The sequence below is a fragment of the Lemur catta genome, chromosome 2 (genome assembly GCF_020740605.2).
Source record: "Lemur catta isolate mLemCat1 chromosome 2, mLemCat1.pri, whole genome shotgun sequence".
NCBI lineage: Eukaryota > Metazoa > Chordata > Mammalia > Primates > Lemuridae > Lemur > Lemur catta.
Genome location: NC_059129.1, coordinates 58371948 through 58388985, shown reverse-complemented (window position 1 = coordinate 58388985; position 17038 = coordinate 58371948). Strand labels below are relative to the sequence as shown.

The window sequence follows — 17038 nt, the reverse complement described above, 5'->3', positions numbered from 1 at the left end:
AAAACGAGGACGGTGATTAGCAATTCCCTGAAGGGCAAAATGTGAAACCCCCAGGCTGAGAGTCAACCCCTAATAAATGTGGTCTGGAAATTCAGTAACTGTTGCCTCTAGAGGGTGTTTGGACCAAGCAACTTTGCTTTAAAGATGGAAAAGTACAAGGCCTATGACTGTGATGACTTATGGTTGCTGTTCAAATAGTCTAAGATTCCCTCCTCTAAAAACCCAATATCACATCCACAAAAATGGAAGAAAAAAACAAGACCTATAAGCTAGACTCTACAGAAAATTCTACATATTCCTCCATTAAGACCATCTGGCTATATTTCCTATCCCTTCCTACAAATTCAACTGCAGATGCTCTTGTTCTAGACTGTGTAGATGATCTTGTTTATTATGTACCATAAATATCATCCTCAAAGCCAAACTGATGAGCAAATTGGAAGGTGCTTATTACAATTTTGGCCCTTTAATTCACAATTGGTGAATCTATGAAGATCATACCTGACTCTCCTACATGTTTTCTCACCCCTTCTCCCCAATTTTCTCCTAGGCATCATTGGCCTCATTAAGCTATCAATATTTAAATAACAATAAGTCCTAGGTAATCTGCAGCAGATTTGGCCCTGGGAGTGACAAGAGTTTTAAAATAACCATTAGAGGTCATGGATGCAATGTGTTTTCTAATACTGACAATTCAGAGGCAAAATCTGGCAAGGAGAAGGGTATAGAATAGATTATTGCTTACAGAGTTACTCTTTCAGGAGTTCATACAGAAGGTGTCCCCCACCTGGCAGAATAGACAACCTCTGCTTTGGCTAGGGGGCTGGACCTACTAAGCCCTCTTCAGAGCACAGGGACTCTCACACACTTCTCTTGGCCTCTCTACAACCGCTGGCTCCCTTTAAGTAAAAAGACCTTTGAACCTCTCTCAAGCAGCCGCTTGACATCCAACTCATAAGGGCACAACAATCCCAATGATTTCCAGTTAATCATGAAACATGTAAAATGTCAGCCTCCAGCTGACAGTTAAGCTCAGCCACTTCGTGAAATGGCCACACATCTTGCTTACCTTCCACCAGGGAGGTGAGTAACGTGACATTTGCTGCTTTGCGCCTGCCCGCGGGTAAATTCAAACCGATTTTTTCTAGCCTTTCTCGCAAAGATCTCCCCCCATTTTTCGATTTGGCTCTGAAATTGCAAGAATTAACATTCTTATTAACCTCAGAGTGTTCCTGAAACAAAGTTTAGACTTAGCAATCTAAAGCCCAGTGGAGCTTGAAGAGGTTTTAACTTGAGGTTAGCACATTTTCCCCCTTCCTTTTGGTTATTTGCTGATAGTATGCTGAGGTTTGCTTAATTTCTGCAATAGAGAGAATTTTTTAAAAATTGGGTAGTTTTATTTTTTTTTATCTTGTGAGAAAAAAAAAATGATACCAGATGGGAATACTTAGGATGTAGGTTGTGGGTCCAGAGAAGGTAGAAGATGCACATGTGCTTACACATACATCCCTTCATTGTCATGGAGCCAGTGAGGTGAACAGAAACTGGGCAAGCACAACCTTGTTGAAAAGAAGAAAAGAGCCAGGTGGCTTGGAGAGGAGAAGCCGCTTGTGGGAACAGGTGGGCTTTGCGAGGAAGGGGTCAAAAATTGCTGTGTAAGGGGACTGTGTTAAAAAGGGAGGAGGGAAGACTGAAATATGAAACTAATAATGATGATCATAATAACAGTAAAACTCACACTTTAGGGAATTTAGTTATGTGATAAGCACTTTATATTGATTATCTCACTTCCTCTCATAGCAAGTTTTATACACACATGCTCAGTGCTTAAGTGGTAACTGAAGACTTCCACACTCTGAGGCTCAAAGGACTCACTTGAAAACTGAATCAAAGTAGGGCAGAGCCAGAGGATTCAAAATGAGAAAGTTCCTTGGCCACACCCTTAATTTCTCCCAAGGCTCTTCCTGTATGTGCTAAGGTCTAGGCAAAAAGACAAGAAAAACTGCAGCTACTGTAACTTCTCTTGCTGTGCTACTTATATAGCCACTTTTAGGAAAGAAGAGGATTGTTACTCTCCAAAATGGGTAAACTTGGAACGTTTTATCTCATACAAAGTCACCTTCGTATCAGGACACTGCCAAAGGTGTTTTGGGGAAATTTTTACATCTTAAGAAAAAAATCAACCTCCTCCCCCATTTCCATGAGGAGGAGACAGTCTATGGGTAGGAATACTGGGAAGCACCTGAACGGCCCCAAAAGATAACTGTTAATACTTCTAAATTGGCATTATTGTTATTATTGCTGTTGGTGTTATTTAAGGAAGGAGGTCACAAATCTAGAAAAGAGTTTTTAAAACTGTGGGGCACAATGCATTAGGGGGTGAAAAACCAGCTTAGCCAGTAGCCAACTACATTGTAAAACGTACAGTAAAATACAGAAAGAAGTATCAGAGGAAACGGAAGGCATGAAGGCAGTTGCTTCATGAAACTTCTGTTTTAGATAAGTTTGTGTGTGTCTGTGTGTGTAGGCTCTGGGTCGTACTCTTGGACTAGAAAATGCCCTCGAGGTGTTTTGGGACTCGGAAGGAAAAAGGTGCCAGAAGCAGGGCCAAGAAAGCGGACGGTTCCCACGACCCCAAAATCGGCGGGAGAGTGCGGCTGCGCGTGCGCGGTGCGGCCCCTCTGGGCGCCGGGGCGGCGGCGTCTGCGCGCGCGGCCCCGAGCACGTGGCCGCCGCGGATCTCCGCACGCGCAACGCGGGAGCTTTGCTCAGGCTGTCCGGTTGCTAAGCAACCGCATCGGACTTGCAGTCGCGTTCCGCGCCAGCCTTCTCCCCCCTTCCCTTCTGCCCCAGTAAAAACTGGTTTGGGGGGGTGGGTTACCTTCTAAGGACGCCGCCGAGGAGAGACGCATTGAGGCATTCAGGGGGCGAGAGCCGTCTCTGAACTTCTCCCACAGTCACTTTGTACTTTGAAGTTGAACTGAGCAGAGACAAACGGCCGGGCACCGAGCAGAACACCTCGCCGGTGTTGACGGACATGCCTCCTAGGAAGCCATCTTTATTCATCATTAGAGAAGTCACAGATTTGGGAGGAACCGGAACTAGAAAGAGAGAAAAAACTGCCATAAAGGTGACTGGGTTTCGATCTTGGTGACCGGCTGGGAGAATGTGTCACTGCGTGAGGCCACAGGACAGATGCTAAGTGGAAAGCTGGGGAGGAACTGTTTGCTTCAGCGGCGCTGCTGTGCGTTCAGAGCGCTGTGAACAGGTGGAAAAGCCATCACTATTCTGGAAACTTACTCCAGGTATGTATATTAGTGTCCCTCGCCAGAGCCCCAGTCAGTACACAAATCAAGAAGACATACAACCCAGAGCTTCGATTGTGCTGTAACCCCAAACAAATCCTATTCCATCAAGTCCTATCTCTGTGACCTCAGATACCTCACTAAACCTCTCTGAATCTGTTTCCTCAGATACAATAGTAATACCAATTGGAACTCCTCCCTCCTCTCCTGTTGGACCCAAATGTGTGGTCATCACCAGAGAAGATCAGAAGATCAACCCCCATCAGATGCGGTGCCTAAGAACAGACATAATATCATCGAGATGGGGAGTTGGGCTGGAAAGAGCTGTTCCAAGAGCTGCTGCTCATGTCTTTAAAGTGGGCCCCATTTTTTCCCTACATAATAACAACAGATTCATTTAGAAACGAACCCAAATGCACATCTCCAGTGAAAGCAATTCTGCAGTGACATGAATTTTGTTTACAAATTAAAGCACCGGCTGGTGATTGTTTGGAGCAGTTATGATTTACAACAGGTGCCCTGATCAATCAACCAATCACTCTAATTCATATGAGCAGCGGTCTTGCCCTGCCCCAGTTGTTTCATTTTGCCAAGTAATTGATAACAAACCGCACTCAAGGTATGTTTTATGCAGAAGTTAATAAGACCTGACAGCTGGTTGCCACTGCTACCCTGACGCATTCAGCCTCTCAAGCCTGTATTTCTGTTTAATTGAGTTTCAGTGTCATCTGCACATCAGAAAGAGGCTGGGCTCAGTGGAACCAGAAGGCGGGGAATGAGGAGCATTCAACCTCCCACTTCCCTCACAATCTTGCCCCTGGGATTTCTACACTGCTCAAGCCCATTTCTTGTCACAGGCTCTAGAGGTGACACCTGGATAGGTGATTTCAACTTCTGACCTGCCCTATACCTTTGCTTCTTCCATTGGGATATGAAGCCCCCAAATATTCACAGTATTTTTGATCACCAGTCCAGGGAATTTATCGAAATATACATATGTTGTGAAAAAAGGTTTCCACCCCTATCTATTTGATAGACTCTATCTCACCCTATAATTTTAATAGGGGAAATATATACTCTTTCTACTCCATGGGGCCTAGAACCCTATGTGTCAAACAAAATGCATAACTTCCCTTGTATGGGACAGACCAACCAACAGTCAGTATTTCTGTAACAGTTTATTCTCTTTGCCACAGATTCCAGCAAGCAAACCTCTATGATTGTTTACAGACTCCTAAAAGCCAGGTAGGTCCAAAATCTTTTATTTAATGTGAATTGCATTTGGCCCCTTATAAACATTTTGTGGAAAAGAGCTTTCCTAGGGGACTGGATGGGGGAACTAAACCACTTCCTTTTGCTACTTCTTGGTAGGCATTTTAGGATCTCTAGATCTGTCCACAAAGCCTAAGACATTGTCCCAGGTGGATGAATGATGTTAGGCAACAGGGTGGATCTTCTGCACTGTCACGGGGTTGGGGCGTTATAGAGAGGAGTTTCTTCTGGTTCCCCTCATATTCTCATCAGGGAATCTGCTTCCCATTTGAAAGTAAACCAATGAAATGTTGAAGTGTGACTACTGATTTGGGTGGGAACACTCTCCCATTTAATTTCTTATGCAATATCCACATCTATTTTAACCTATCTTATTCTTCACAACTATCCTGATTTCCATATTTCAGACTCACATTGAAGGCACTATAAATGAATAATTTATGATCATGGGAATTGGCATTAGAAAAACTTGGAAAAACTTCCCAAAATATAGATGGCTCTTTGTAGTTTTAACATGATGTGGGCTATAGAAATAAATTATATAAAAATCTCACCTTTGATACTCAGTAACATTTTAATCTTTAAATACTATTTAGAAAGAATAATTTACCCACCACCACCACAAACCCTAATAAGCTGAGAGTAAGTAGTAAGTTCAGTTCCTGCTTACTACAATGGATAACTGAATATCTCCTGAGGATTGGAACTTTACCTGCTTCTCTCAGTCCCAGATGCCAAATCTCTTGAAAAGCCAGGCCTTTAGAGATATTTTATAACCTGCTCTATGATTTCACTATGGTTAATTGCCTGATTTGCCAGACAAGAGCTGTTTCCTTTGGGGGATGTATCCCTCCCATGAGCTGTACCTTTCTGCATATACATTATCATCTAAACAACCCCATTCTAGTCAGCTTTCCTCAGCACACTGCTGTGGGAGGGAGGTTGTTTTGTTTTGTTTTGCTTTTTCCAAAAACACAAACAATGTGAGCAGATGTGCTTCAGATTATACTTCCATTTTCTAATTTATGTATCACAATTGTGTTCCCACCCTCTACTCTCCTATTCTCAGGTTCTAAATCTCTTTCCTACCCCAGCTTAGTATTGCTCCCCTAGACCAGATCCTGCACATTTCTTGTTCCAGCTTTCCTTTAGGTCCATAGTTCTGTTATCATCTACCTTCCCCTTCACTCTCACACCTGCGTAGCTCAGCTGATTAACCCCATATTTTATTCTCTTTGTCTTTTCTCTTCTGCTTTCCTCCAGCTTATCAATAAACCCAGAGAGCAACAGGGCCCGGTTGATTTGTTAGTAATTATGAGCACACTGTTCTTGCTCATGGAACCCAGAGATGACTGAGATAGGTTTAAAGCAACAGCAGGAAATGGTAAGGAAATGGGGCATAGCAAAACTCAGCATGAAGCTTTCAGTTCTTTACATGTTTACAATTTTCTGTGCATATATTAAAGGTGGGTTTTTTTTTCCTCTTTAGTTTTCAGTTGGGTGGCATGAGCAACTTCTGGATAAAACACCCACAAACATCATTTCCTTCCCTTTTTCCCTGCATTTTGTTTGGGAGATGGAAAAAAAGGTTTAAAAACAGATCAATATTTCATTACAGTGACTGGAGTTTTATTTAAGAGAGAAGAAGGAAAAATGATTAGAAAAAATATTCATTAGCCGACTACACCAAGCTAAAGGGTTAAAAGGCTGGTGCTTAATCTCTACCTTTTAAACTTAAGTGTGAAATCACAGTTTTGAGATCTTTGTGTTTGGATTTGCTGGTTAAGGAGATGGGAAGAAATGAACTTATCTTACAGATTCAAGGGACAAATCCCTCTGAAAGTCACTCTTGATATGTAACCTACACTGAGAAACGCCAAGAGGTTTAGCATTGATTTAGAGTGGTCCCTAAAAGAGAAATAGTTACAGCTCACCAGCAGAGTACCCTTTCCTTAAATTTGCATAATTTCTCATCTGCCTGAGGGTTAAATTTTATTCCAAAAGTATAGCACATATATAAGTGTGAGCACTGAAATCGTGGGGAAAAAATTAAAGAATTCCCACAAAGAAAACTAGGATATAAAAAACTACAAACATCCAGTATTGGCATCCTTTAGGGACAGAGTCTAAGAGGCTGGAAACTGAGTTGGGTCTTACCACTTACTTGGTGTGTGAGACCTTGAGAAAGTCACTTATCTTCTCTGTGTCTCAGTTTCTACACTTAGGGCATTGAAGAAGACTGTTTAACCTTTCTACCTTTGAAACTCTGTGAACACAGATCACTCCTGGGGTGGCTGGAATGTATTTCAGGGTCTCTAATGGATAAATAGCTATTGGTATCCAAATCAGCTCTAGAAATGCAAACCTTTGCCTTTGAGAGGAAACGCACACCTTCCAGAGGCTCTGACAGACTCTCAGTGCTTTTTACCTTGCAGGTCAGAAGGAAGGATCCTGACAGAACCCATTGTAATTGAAATTTGGCAATTTCTTTATTTCCCCTGAAAGAAAATCTACACCAATCAAAGTGTTTATGTGGGGACAAGGCCAGAACTAACGGGAAAGAAAGTGGGAGAGAACGGAGGTTGAACTGAAACTAACCAAATAGGATATCCTTAAGACCAATGAAAATGCCCCACAGTCATAATATTTGAACCTTGGACTCCAGCCACGCTAGCCTTTCCAAGAAATCCTAGCATATTTTCTTGTCTAAGGTGTTAAACAGATTGCATATTGTCCTCTGATTGCACCAAAAACTTAGCCTAGGTGAGCCTTTTTTTAGTTAGGCAATATGATGGTGGCAGTGATCATTTATATTAGCTGGGCACACCCTCTCCCCCACCTCCACACCCCGCCCAAATTCCTAATCTTAATGGAACTGAGAGTTAAGAATGATTTTTTAATGTCTCGTTGGATTTTTAGACTGTTAATGTACCGAATCCTTCTCATTATTACTTTATTGATTGCTCATTGACCAGCCCCCTTCAAATCGTATTAACCACCCTCTGCCGGTTTAGATTAGGAGAGTTTAAAAAGCACCTTTCATTACTCCTCCCCCCTACTCCTGCCATGGAGTTGAGACTAGGCAGCTTAATGGGAGCTCTAATGGGGCAGCTAAGAGGAGAGGGGCCACGGTCCCTGCCGATTGCATTAATAGCTCAAAGGGGGCCAATACAGAAAATTAGCCGTAAACGAGCTCTGGAGATCTTCAAATGAAAGAGCCATTTATCACGCTGGCTACCTTCACTCCACTCGTTTGCTCTCTCTACTGGGAACAACTCATTTCCTCTTAACTAAATTACTTCAGAAATGTCAGCTAAGCCCAGATAGCAAACATAACAAGAGAGGGAGCCCATAATCTATGGGGTGATATCAACACGGGTGAAAAATTAGGCTGGTTAAGTTTTAGGAGGGGGCCTTGCCATAATTGGAGAGAGAGACATAGAGATACAGACATATATTATTTATGTCCAAGTCTTCTGGCTTTATAAACACAGGAGAAGAGACCCCTAAACCCAGACCAGTTGCCAGACTTTTATTAACAAGTAATCAACACTTATTTCTATTTTGCCTATGGCTCTCTCAAGATAAAAAATGATATTATGAACTTTTCTTCGTGTAATAAAGCAAATATCTCAAATATTAAATAATGGAATTGTCCTAAATTTCATATTCATACCACACCCACTGAATCAATTAAAGTGAGTAGGGTGCTACTTAGATTTTTTAAGCTGTACAATTTTTTAAAAACATAAAAGGTATTCCAATGTTTCCAAAAACAGAACTAGCTACTTTAGTCACTATTCTCCTTTTCTTATTCCTGGAGATAAATGTATATATAAATATTCACATTTCACTGACAAACATATACAAGGTCTGAAACCAAAGCATCTCACTTCTAAGAATATTTTCAGCTCCATTTTGCTAGGCAAGCTAAGTTCCAAATATTTTTATTGGCCTGACTATTAATAACATTTCTGATTGGTCATCTGTTGGGCATGTCCCACTGCCAGCCCAAATGATGTTGCTCGGATACGGAACCCTTAGCTGAGTGGTTGTAGCTTTCCATGAAAATGGAGTGGGAACTAAAACAAAAAAAGCCAATGAGAAGCTCCTCCCCCACCCCACTCCAATCAACCAGCAATTAACCAAAAGAGAAGACCCAAGAGAAAATGGTGAAAGTGAGCTGTCAGTCAGCAAGTGGCAAGTCTAAGCAAGGAGCCTGGGTATCCTAGCAAATCCAGAAGCTGGCATTCAAAACCGAAACGATATTATCTAAAGAAGAGAGGGAGAGATGTTTGGAGAAACACTTAAAATAAATAGTTTTGCCCCAAACCTTACTATTCTTCAGGACATTCATTTCAAAGCCAAAGGGCACCATTTCAAGTACTGCTTCCCCCACCCACTTCTCTAAGCTACTCTTCCTGCCTTTGTAAAAGAAGAAAATTTAGAATAGCTCACCCTGTTTGGAATGCCTATTCCACAACCCTCCTACTATCCCAGTTTGACTCTGGATGGATTCTTCCCAAAGCATCTTTTCTTTTAATTGTTTCTGTGAATGTCAAGTGGCTCAAGTGAATCATAAATGACTGAAGCTGGGGATTGTTGACACCAAACATAAGGACAAGCTTTCTCCAGTATCAATAAGAAAGGGATACAGTAGTTAAAACTGTATCTTCAAATACCGGGTCCTGTGATAATTAAAGATTGCACTGTTTACACATTTAAGCTCCTAAATTTGTGGCATGTGAGTGACATTCAGGCCTTGCAGCAGCCACACTAATCTCCAGGCATTCTCTCAGTGACTGTCAGAGAAGAGGAGAAAAAATTAAGCAGCTGCAATACGCCCGAAATGAGTTATTGTAATTACATTTAATTAGTTTAATTAGTTAATTATTTTGCTTACAGCTGTACAAGAGACTGCAAACATTTGTTAATATCACATGCCCTTTAACAGTATGGGGTGATTCCACAGTCACACTAAATCATGAATGCATATGTAGGAAGATTTAGAAATGTGCATAGGCTGTCTCAGCTTCTCAGGATGCGCATATTTAGCAACACATTTGGCACAATTAAAAATAATAATAAAAGAAACAACTCATAAAACACAGAGAACTGGGAACAAAATTACCACCAAAAAATCAAATACAAAAACAAGGAAAGAAGGAGCTGTCTCAATGACATAGGGTGTAGCTCAGCAAACTCCAGTTATCAATGAAATAATTATAGCACAGTTTTGAAGCCAGTGTTTCCCAGCCAGTTCCACACATGATGATAGCTCAATTATTTAAGATGTGTCTAGAATGGCTACCAAATGTATCATGAGAAAAATGGCAATAGTCTCTGTCCCTCTATCTCTCTCATCTGAGTATCTGTCTGTGATTTTTTTCTACCCCTTGCCCCATTTCCTTCTTCCCGACATGCCCTTTCACCTAGGCTGACAGCCATTGTCCTATGATTGTGGACAAACATTTGTGACATATAAAATAATGAATTCCCCCAAAGTGAAAACTCATCATAAAGACATTAATGCACAGGAAAACTTTGCTTACTTTTGGGGGGGGATAAGCCGTACCTTTTTTAATGACAGACTGGTCCAATAGATTCATGCCGCTGTTATTGGCATCTTCAACTGACTGTGAATATAAAAACATCACTATTCAAATTGACTGGATATTAAAGAATTGCACACATAAATCATGTCATTCCAAACTGGAGTTTCTGTTATTTCCATTTATATTAATTCACAAAGGGAGGTTTTATTATTATCATTATTACCTCTAAATCGACATAGAAATGAAATTCACTGAAATTATAAATTCTTCCAATGGAAGAAGAGGAAAAAGGAAACTGTGAGAGACATCTGGGATGCAATATTGGTTTAGTTATTATACGAAACACAGATATTACATAGAGTGATAAACCTTTATATTATTTGCTCTTATGAATTGTGAAAATTTGGCAACAGGCGAAATATTTTCACCAATATTAGTAAGAGCAATTTCTGCTTTCCATTCTATCCCATTGCATCTTAACCCCAGAGCCATTTTACAAATACATAATAGTTTACATTATGGGATTTTAATTAAAGTCTGAGCAATTTGGAATGGAATGCAAACAGCAACACATAGGAACATGTTTGCAAGCCTCCAGGACCGCACACCCACTGCAGTCCATACACGTCCCTGTGAGCTCTGAGCTTCTTGCTGCACAATGGCAATCCCTCCGAGGAGCCTGCACCGTTCACCCCTCCTTCCAACCCTCCTGAGGCTGCCTCCCAGCAAGGAGCACACCTGTTAGGAAGGCAGTAACTACAGACACACACAAAGGCCTGGATCCTCCCAGTCAGCACCTAGGTAATCACACGTAATGTTCATCTTCTGTGCCAAAGTTTCATCCCAGAGAAGGAAAGTTTCAACTCTGAGCGTTGGCAGCACTTCTGAGGGGAAATAGCCGTTGGAGCGAGTTTCTTTACTGTCAGGATGCACATGAACAGAGTTTTGGCTGTGCATTCCAGGGCATCCAAAAGCAGTAGATGCCTTCCCTCCTACCCCCCATGAAAAGAAATGCTAGGTCTTTCTGAAATGTACAGCTATTTTCCTTGACCCTCAGAAACACAAGTTTGGACCAATTTGTCACCCACTCTATAGAGAAGTAAAAAGCACAGGGCTTGAGGGTGAAGTGGTGTTTTCATAGCACCTCCCACTCACTCATGCTGCATCCCCAGACAGGGTGTGAGTTCATCACAAGAAAAAGACTGTCTACCCCAAACAAGTAGCACTTTAGAAATGAGATGATCTAATCATGGAGGGGGCATGTTAATTTGTTTCTTTTCATTTTTAATAGTCACTCTTATGTTCTCATTTGAAAGGTGAGGAAAATTGTTATTCTCCTTAGGAACTGTTTTCCTTGTTGCAACATGCTATATACATCTTAAGAAATAGTAAAAAGCTGTGTAAAAATACTTAATGTAATTTGTCCATGACTCCTCAGGGGACCCCAGACACACACACACACACACACACACACACACACACACACACACACACACTCGTGCATACATACGATTCATTTCTTGCCTTTCTATACTCATGTATCTACAGTGGCAATGTGTCCACACAGGACAGAAATATTCGCCTGTGTCTATGGGCAGGCAGACCCTCATTTGGGCCTGGACCCATGAGCCCCCACACCTCACCCTCATGTTGGTACGTAAATATGTATAAACGCCTCATCAGCGACGTGGGGTAGTTGTGGTAGTTAATGAGAAGGCTCTTGTCTGATTTTCTATCTAATTACGGCCGCCTGCTGGGTTTTTGTACAGGATATTCACGCAGCATGCTGGCGCTTAATCGTCACAGGGAGTATCGTAAAGATTTAATTAGGACTGCATGCGGAAGCGCAGAAAAACAACTCAGACTCGTAATTACTAGACTTCTTTAGTTAAAAGTGATACCAGGGGTTGCTTTAAGACACTCGGGTGTGTTTGAGTGTGGGTGTGTGTTTGTAGGGGGGTTGACTTAACATCCTTATATGTTTATGCTCATGGGTGGTAGAGGTGATGGGAGGTTAGACAGCAATGAAGGCAAGAAGGAAAGAGGTGTACATGGCAACTAAACAAATTCCAAACTAGGTGTCATCTCACTCTGTCTTTCTCTTTCTGTAGCTGTTTTTCTCAGTTTTTAACACTTGTAACCCCCAGCCTCCCCCCCCACACACAATGGGTGAAATGTAGCATACCCAGAACCCAAACAGCGATTTGCTAGTTTAATAGCCCCTGTGAGTAAATTGAAATAGAAATTGACAGGGTTTTATAGTTTCATTTAAAAAATATTAGAAGCATTTGGTTAATTAGCTCTCCTCTATCTCTTCTCTCATGGTCCGGGCGGTGGCCCTGCATGTGTGCCTCTGGGTCGCACAACATCTCCCTAACCCTCGACCCACAGGCCAGGCAGTGCCCTCGGGGTTGGTCTGGTCCATGGCTTGGGGGGCATTTGGAACACACACTAGGCCCTTGAGATCGAGCAAAAGACTTTGAGGTCCAGGCTGAGGCGCTCTCTGGTCCCTTTTAAAGACCAGACTGGTGCAGTCAACCCATTCCATAGCTGCAGGGAATGTTGAAACCCCAACTGTCTTCCATAACTTTAGCCCCCCAGCTTCAGATCCCTAACTCGGAAGTGGATTCTTCCTAACAGAGGAGATGAGTAGCAGTCTCTGGATTCCACACTCTGGGCCCGGGAACATCTCCGCCCCGTCTTTGTCACCTGCCCCGAATAATGAGTAACGTCAACTTCACCCTGGCCTCAGGAGGTCTGTCATTGCCTTGGAGACAGAGGCCATCCCTGCCCCTGTTGTCTCCCTCCAGGACAGGTGCGGAGTGTATTCCCTAAGACCCCTTGCACTGAGGGTCGTCCGGAGAAGGTCCCGTGGGCCTCCCCACCTCCCCAGACAACGAGCTGGGATGAAGCTGGGGCAGGAACAGGGTAGGAGTGGGATGGAGCAGGGAGTGTGCGAGGGTCCCGTCCTATTCCTTTCTCTTTTGGCTCTCTACCCCTGCAGTCTGTATTACCACCAGCAACCAGTGCTCTGTTCACACAAATGCTCTAAATGCTTTCTGACGCTTTGACAAGAGTATTCTCCTAGATGCACACTGACCTGGCCGTTTTTTCTCACCCTTTGCATTTCACCAAACACTCAAAAGAAAAAAAGAAAAAAAAAAAAACCTCTCACAATTTGGTCATTTAAAACATCTAAAGCCAAAGAAATCTCCCTATTTTGGGGGGAAAATTGCTGAGTTCTATCACCTGAGCCACTCAGCCTGCAAGATGATGGTGACAAGGAGTTAGCATCATCAGCAACGGTGAGGATTTGATCCACTTTCATTATCCAGCACTTTGAACCGTACTCAGAAAGGTTAATTTAAAAACTTTTCCTCCTGAGACACATATTACCCCAATGTATTAAAAAAACTATTAAATATTTCCTTTCTCATATGATATTCTGAAATCAGCAATATCTCCAGACATGGACAGTTGAACTCGGTTAAATCAACAAAACCATCACTCTTATTACTATGGGTAAATTCAGCCACAAAGCAGGTGATTCCATCTTTTTTGGAAATAATAAATAACTGAATTTCTTTTAAAACAATAAACCATCATAGACCTCACACTGGCAGCATTTGATACTGTCACCACATTCTAACTGTTTAAAAATATAATTTTTCAGCAAAGTAAAGAAGAATGACTCATGTACCATTGTCTCTTTCCCATTTTATTTTCCTTTGCTTCAGAGGTATGTCTAAAAGGATACATAATATATAGTACTATGCCAATGAGACCAAAGTGTCAGTTAAATACCTTTCAACCATATTTATCTTTTCTGGAGACTATTTTAATTAAGGTGAAAAAGAAGACCTGCTCAGGATCACCCAGACAGTTTTTAGGAATCATTTCTTTGATGTTTCTTTGTTTAGTTTAACCAAGTATTCTCAACCAAATCAAGCTGCATTGTGTAGGCTGCAGATGGGATAGTGGGTGGATAGGGGGAGTGTTTTTAAGCCTTTTGTTTTAAGAAATAAACACGTGATGCCTCTTCTACTGGGATGGTGGGCATCGAGGAGAGAAGTGTTAATGGAAGGGGGGGAGGGCTGGACAGGGAGGTTGCGAATATTAGTCCAGTCATTTAATGGACGGAACACTGAAAAGAATCTCCAAAATGATATCTGTCCTCATGGACTACCAAACCAAATTATGGCTTTTTGGGTCTCTCCCCAACAGATATTCTATTTTTCAGATGAGGACTGGAACTCGTATCTTGGAAAATGGCTCTGTAACTTATGGGACATTCAAAGCAAGACCTGGCTTAGACGAACGCAGAACACATCTTTCTTCCAGCGTGCATTGTCATGCTTAACAAATCTTTACAAATCCAGCAGAAACCTCTAGAGCATACAGAGACCCCTGCACCGTGGTGCTGGAGCCCTAGCTCCTAGGCACAGGTCTTCCCCAGACAAGTCAGTGGGACAGGCCCACTATGGGGTGTGCATGTTGGTGAAGGGAGGGTACTAAGCTTGCTCCCACAAAGCACTGTGGAATACACACGAGTTGGTAGCTGAGGCAAGACAGAAATAATAGCCTTGATTCTAATAATCTTAAACTATCAAAACACGTATTTTTTTCTCCTTCAAGATTTAATTTCTAGTGGCTCTGGCTTTCATAATTAGACCTCTAGAAACCTCCACTTAGAGCCATACATACGTACACAAACAGTTATGTACGTCCTGTCCAACTAGTTCTGTTCTAAAAATGGGGACAACCTCCCCCAAAAGGAGACACCTGCCCCTCCTCCTCCCGGAGCATTCGTTATTCATTGTCTTTTTTGTTTGTTTGTTATTTTGTTTGTGGTTACCTGGACGTCTTCCATGCCGGGATGGCCGAGGCCGTGCAGCGAGAGGCTGTCACCCATGCCCGCGTCCAGGCCGTGGTGTGCCGAATGCAGCAGCACGTCCGGCCGGCGGACCGAGTGGTAGTCCCTCCGGGGGTCAAGGCCCGAGAGCTGAGGCAAGGCGGCCCGAGGCTGGGGCAGGAGAGAGCCGGCTTCCGAACCCACTTCTTGCCGCTGCCGTTGTCCCCAGGGGTGCTGCTGGGGCTGGTGCAGTGGGTTCAGGGAGTAGGGGTCGTTGACGTGGGAGTAGGGGTCCTGGCTCTGGTGGTAGGGCAGCGGCTGGTAAGGGGGCGGGAAGTAGGGCGGCTGGAAGTCCGACGACGGGGTGTGAGACAGCGGCGGAGCGCTCGAGTAAGGTCCCTGGGACACCGAGCCCAGCTGGGAGAGCCGCGAGCTGTGGCTCGGGACGCCATCGTGCCGGTCCTGGGAGCGGAGAGAGAAAGAGCCAGAGAGAGGGAGAGAGAGAGCCAGAGAGAGAGTGACAGGAAGAAAAAAAAAAAAAATACAAGCGACAAATGGAGAAGCCCGGCTTCCGTACGCTCTTCCCGGGACAGGGGAAGCAAGAGTCTGAAACTCAGACCCCTAAGTTGACTCAGAGGGCCACATGATTTCAGCAATTCCATACGCGAGGTTTTGGGGAGAAAATGGGGGAACGGATCACCCACTTAACTAGCATTTGAGCCGCCTTTTGGAAGTGGAAAGCAGGCAAAAGGGGCGAGGGTAAAGGAACTGTGTGTATGGAGGGAGATTCTAAACGCCTTAATTAAAAATGTAAGAGCCTTACATATGGTGTTTGCTCCTCTGGGTGTTTTAAACTATTTTTTCTAACTCTTCGAGAGGTCCAAAGAACAACAAATAAAACTTCATGGTATTTGCTGCACTGTTCCTCCGAGTCAAAGCAACTTCTGCCTTCACTTGCAGTGCAGCTGGCTGATCCGGAGCTTTCCACACAACCTGATAATTCCAGGAGTTCCGAGGAATCCGCCAGATCTGAGTTCTTAGTCACCCTCCCTCTCCAGGAGAAATTAAATAACTTAAATAGTGTTTGATTGAAATGGATCTCATTCGAAACCATATCCTAAGCCCATGTTAAATTGAGTTGTGGTTCACATGAGTTATTTCTAAGGTTGTTTTTCTACATCTAACACTATTATACTCCAGGGTCTAAAAATGAAGGACCTGAAGTTGGGAGGAGGAACAAAAAGCCCAGACAACTTATTCGTGGTCCTATCTCAATTGTAAACTAAGTGAAAGAGGGGGAGGGGTGTGCGTTTGGGGGGGGGGTTAAGTTTCTCCCTCTCCTCTGTGGAAATGCCATAGTAAAGTCCCCATGGTTCTTTTTGCAGAAATAGTCACCTAAATTTCCAAACTGCAATGGCAAATAGAAAGTTTTTCTGTTCGGCCTCCCCCCTCCCAGCTGACTCATGGAGCTCAGACGGAGAACACACAATGCAGAGAGAAGCAGCTGCAGCCTCGTCCAATTATGGTGCTAAATTACCAAGCCAAAGGCGCTCAAAGGAAGACAGAGAGAGACAGAGTGTGAGACACACACACACACACACACACACACACACACACAGAGACGCAGAGACAGAGAGACAGTGAGAGGAGGGAGCATGCAATTCTGTTAACACGTGAATCCAAACTCACCATGGATGAATAGGTGTGGACTAACATCTGGAAAAAAAAGCCTGGTTACTGCTCAAAATCAGACAATGTTTAAAAAAAAAAATCAAGGAGTCCAGCAGAGAAGCGAGCTGGACACAGGAGCTGAGCTTGAGGTGTTTCCAGGACAAGCCATCAAAAAAAAAAAAAATTACCCCCCCCTACAAGATTGGTGATGCCTGTCACACACAGACAGAACTGTTCATCTATCTCTTGCTGTCTTTTTGGCCTCTTTTCTTCCGCCGTTCTCCGGGGCTCCAGATGCAGTCCTCTTCCACCCGAAGCTGGGCTCAGACTGCTCGGGCGCCCCTTCCTCCCTCCGCTTGCCTACACCGCCTCATAATAATTGA

At 43.2% G+C, this 17038-nt stretch overlaps 1 protein-coding gene across 2 annotated transcripts in view; it reads right to left on the bottom strand.

The window, feature by feature from the left end:
* The window catches only part of TFAP2B (transcription factor AP-2 beta), a 28481-nt gene that overhangs the window by 8453 nt on the left and 2990 nt on the right, over positions 1-17038 (bottom strand). Inside the window, exons 1-5 of one of the 2 annotated variants that reach the window (XM_045543724.1) lie at positions 16674-16984; positions 14988-15446; positions 10153-10213; positions 2882-3101; positions 1070-1188 (exon numbers count right to left, since the gene is read on the bottom strand). In XM_045543724.1, coding sequence (XP_045399680.1) covers positions 1070-1188; positions 2882-3101; positions 10153-10213; positions 14988-15446; positions 16674-16700 — 886 coding nt within the window. In that variant the 5' untranslated portion in view covers positions 16701-16984. Of the gene's footprint in view, positions 1-1069; positions 1189-2881; positions 3102-10152; positions 10214-14987; positions 15447-16673; positions 16985-17038 lie in introns of those variants that run through there. The other variant, XM_045543722.1, reaches the window with a different exon arrangement.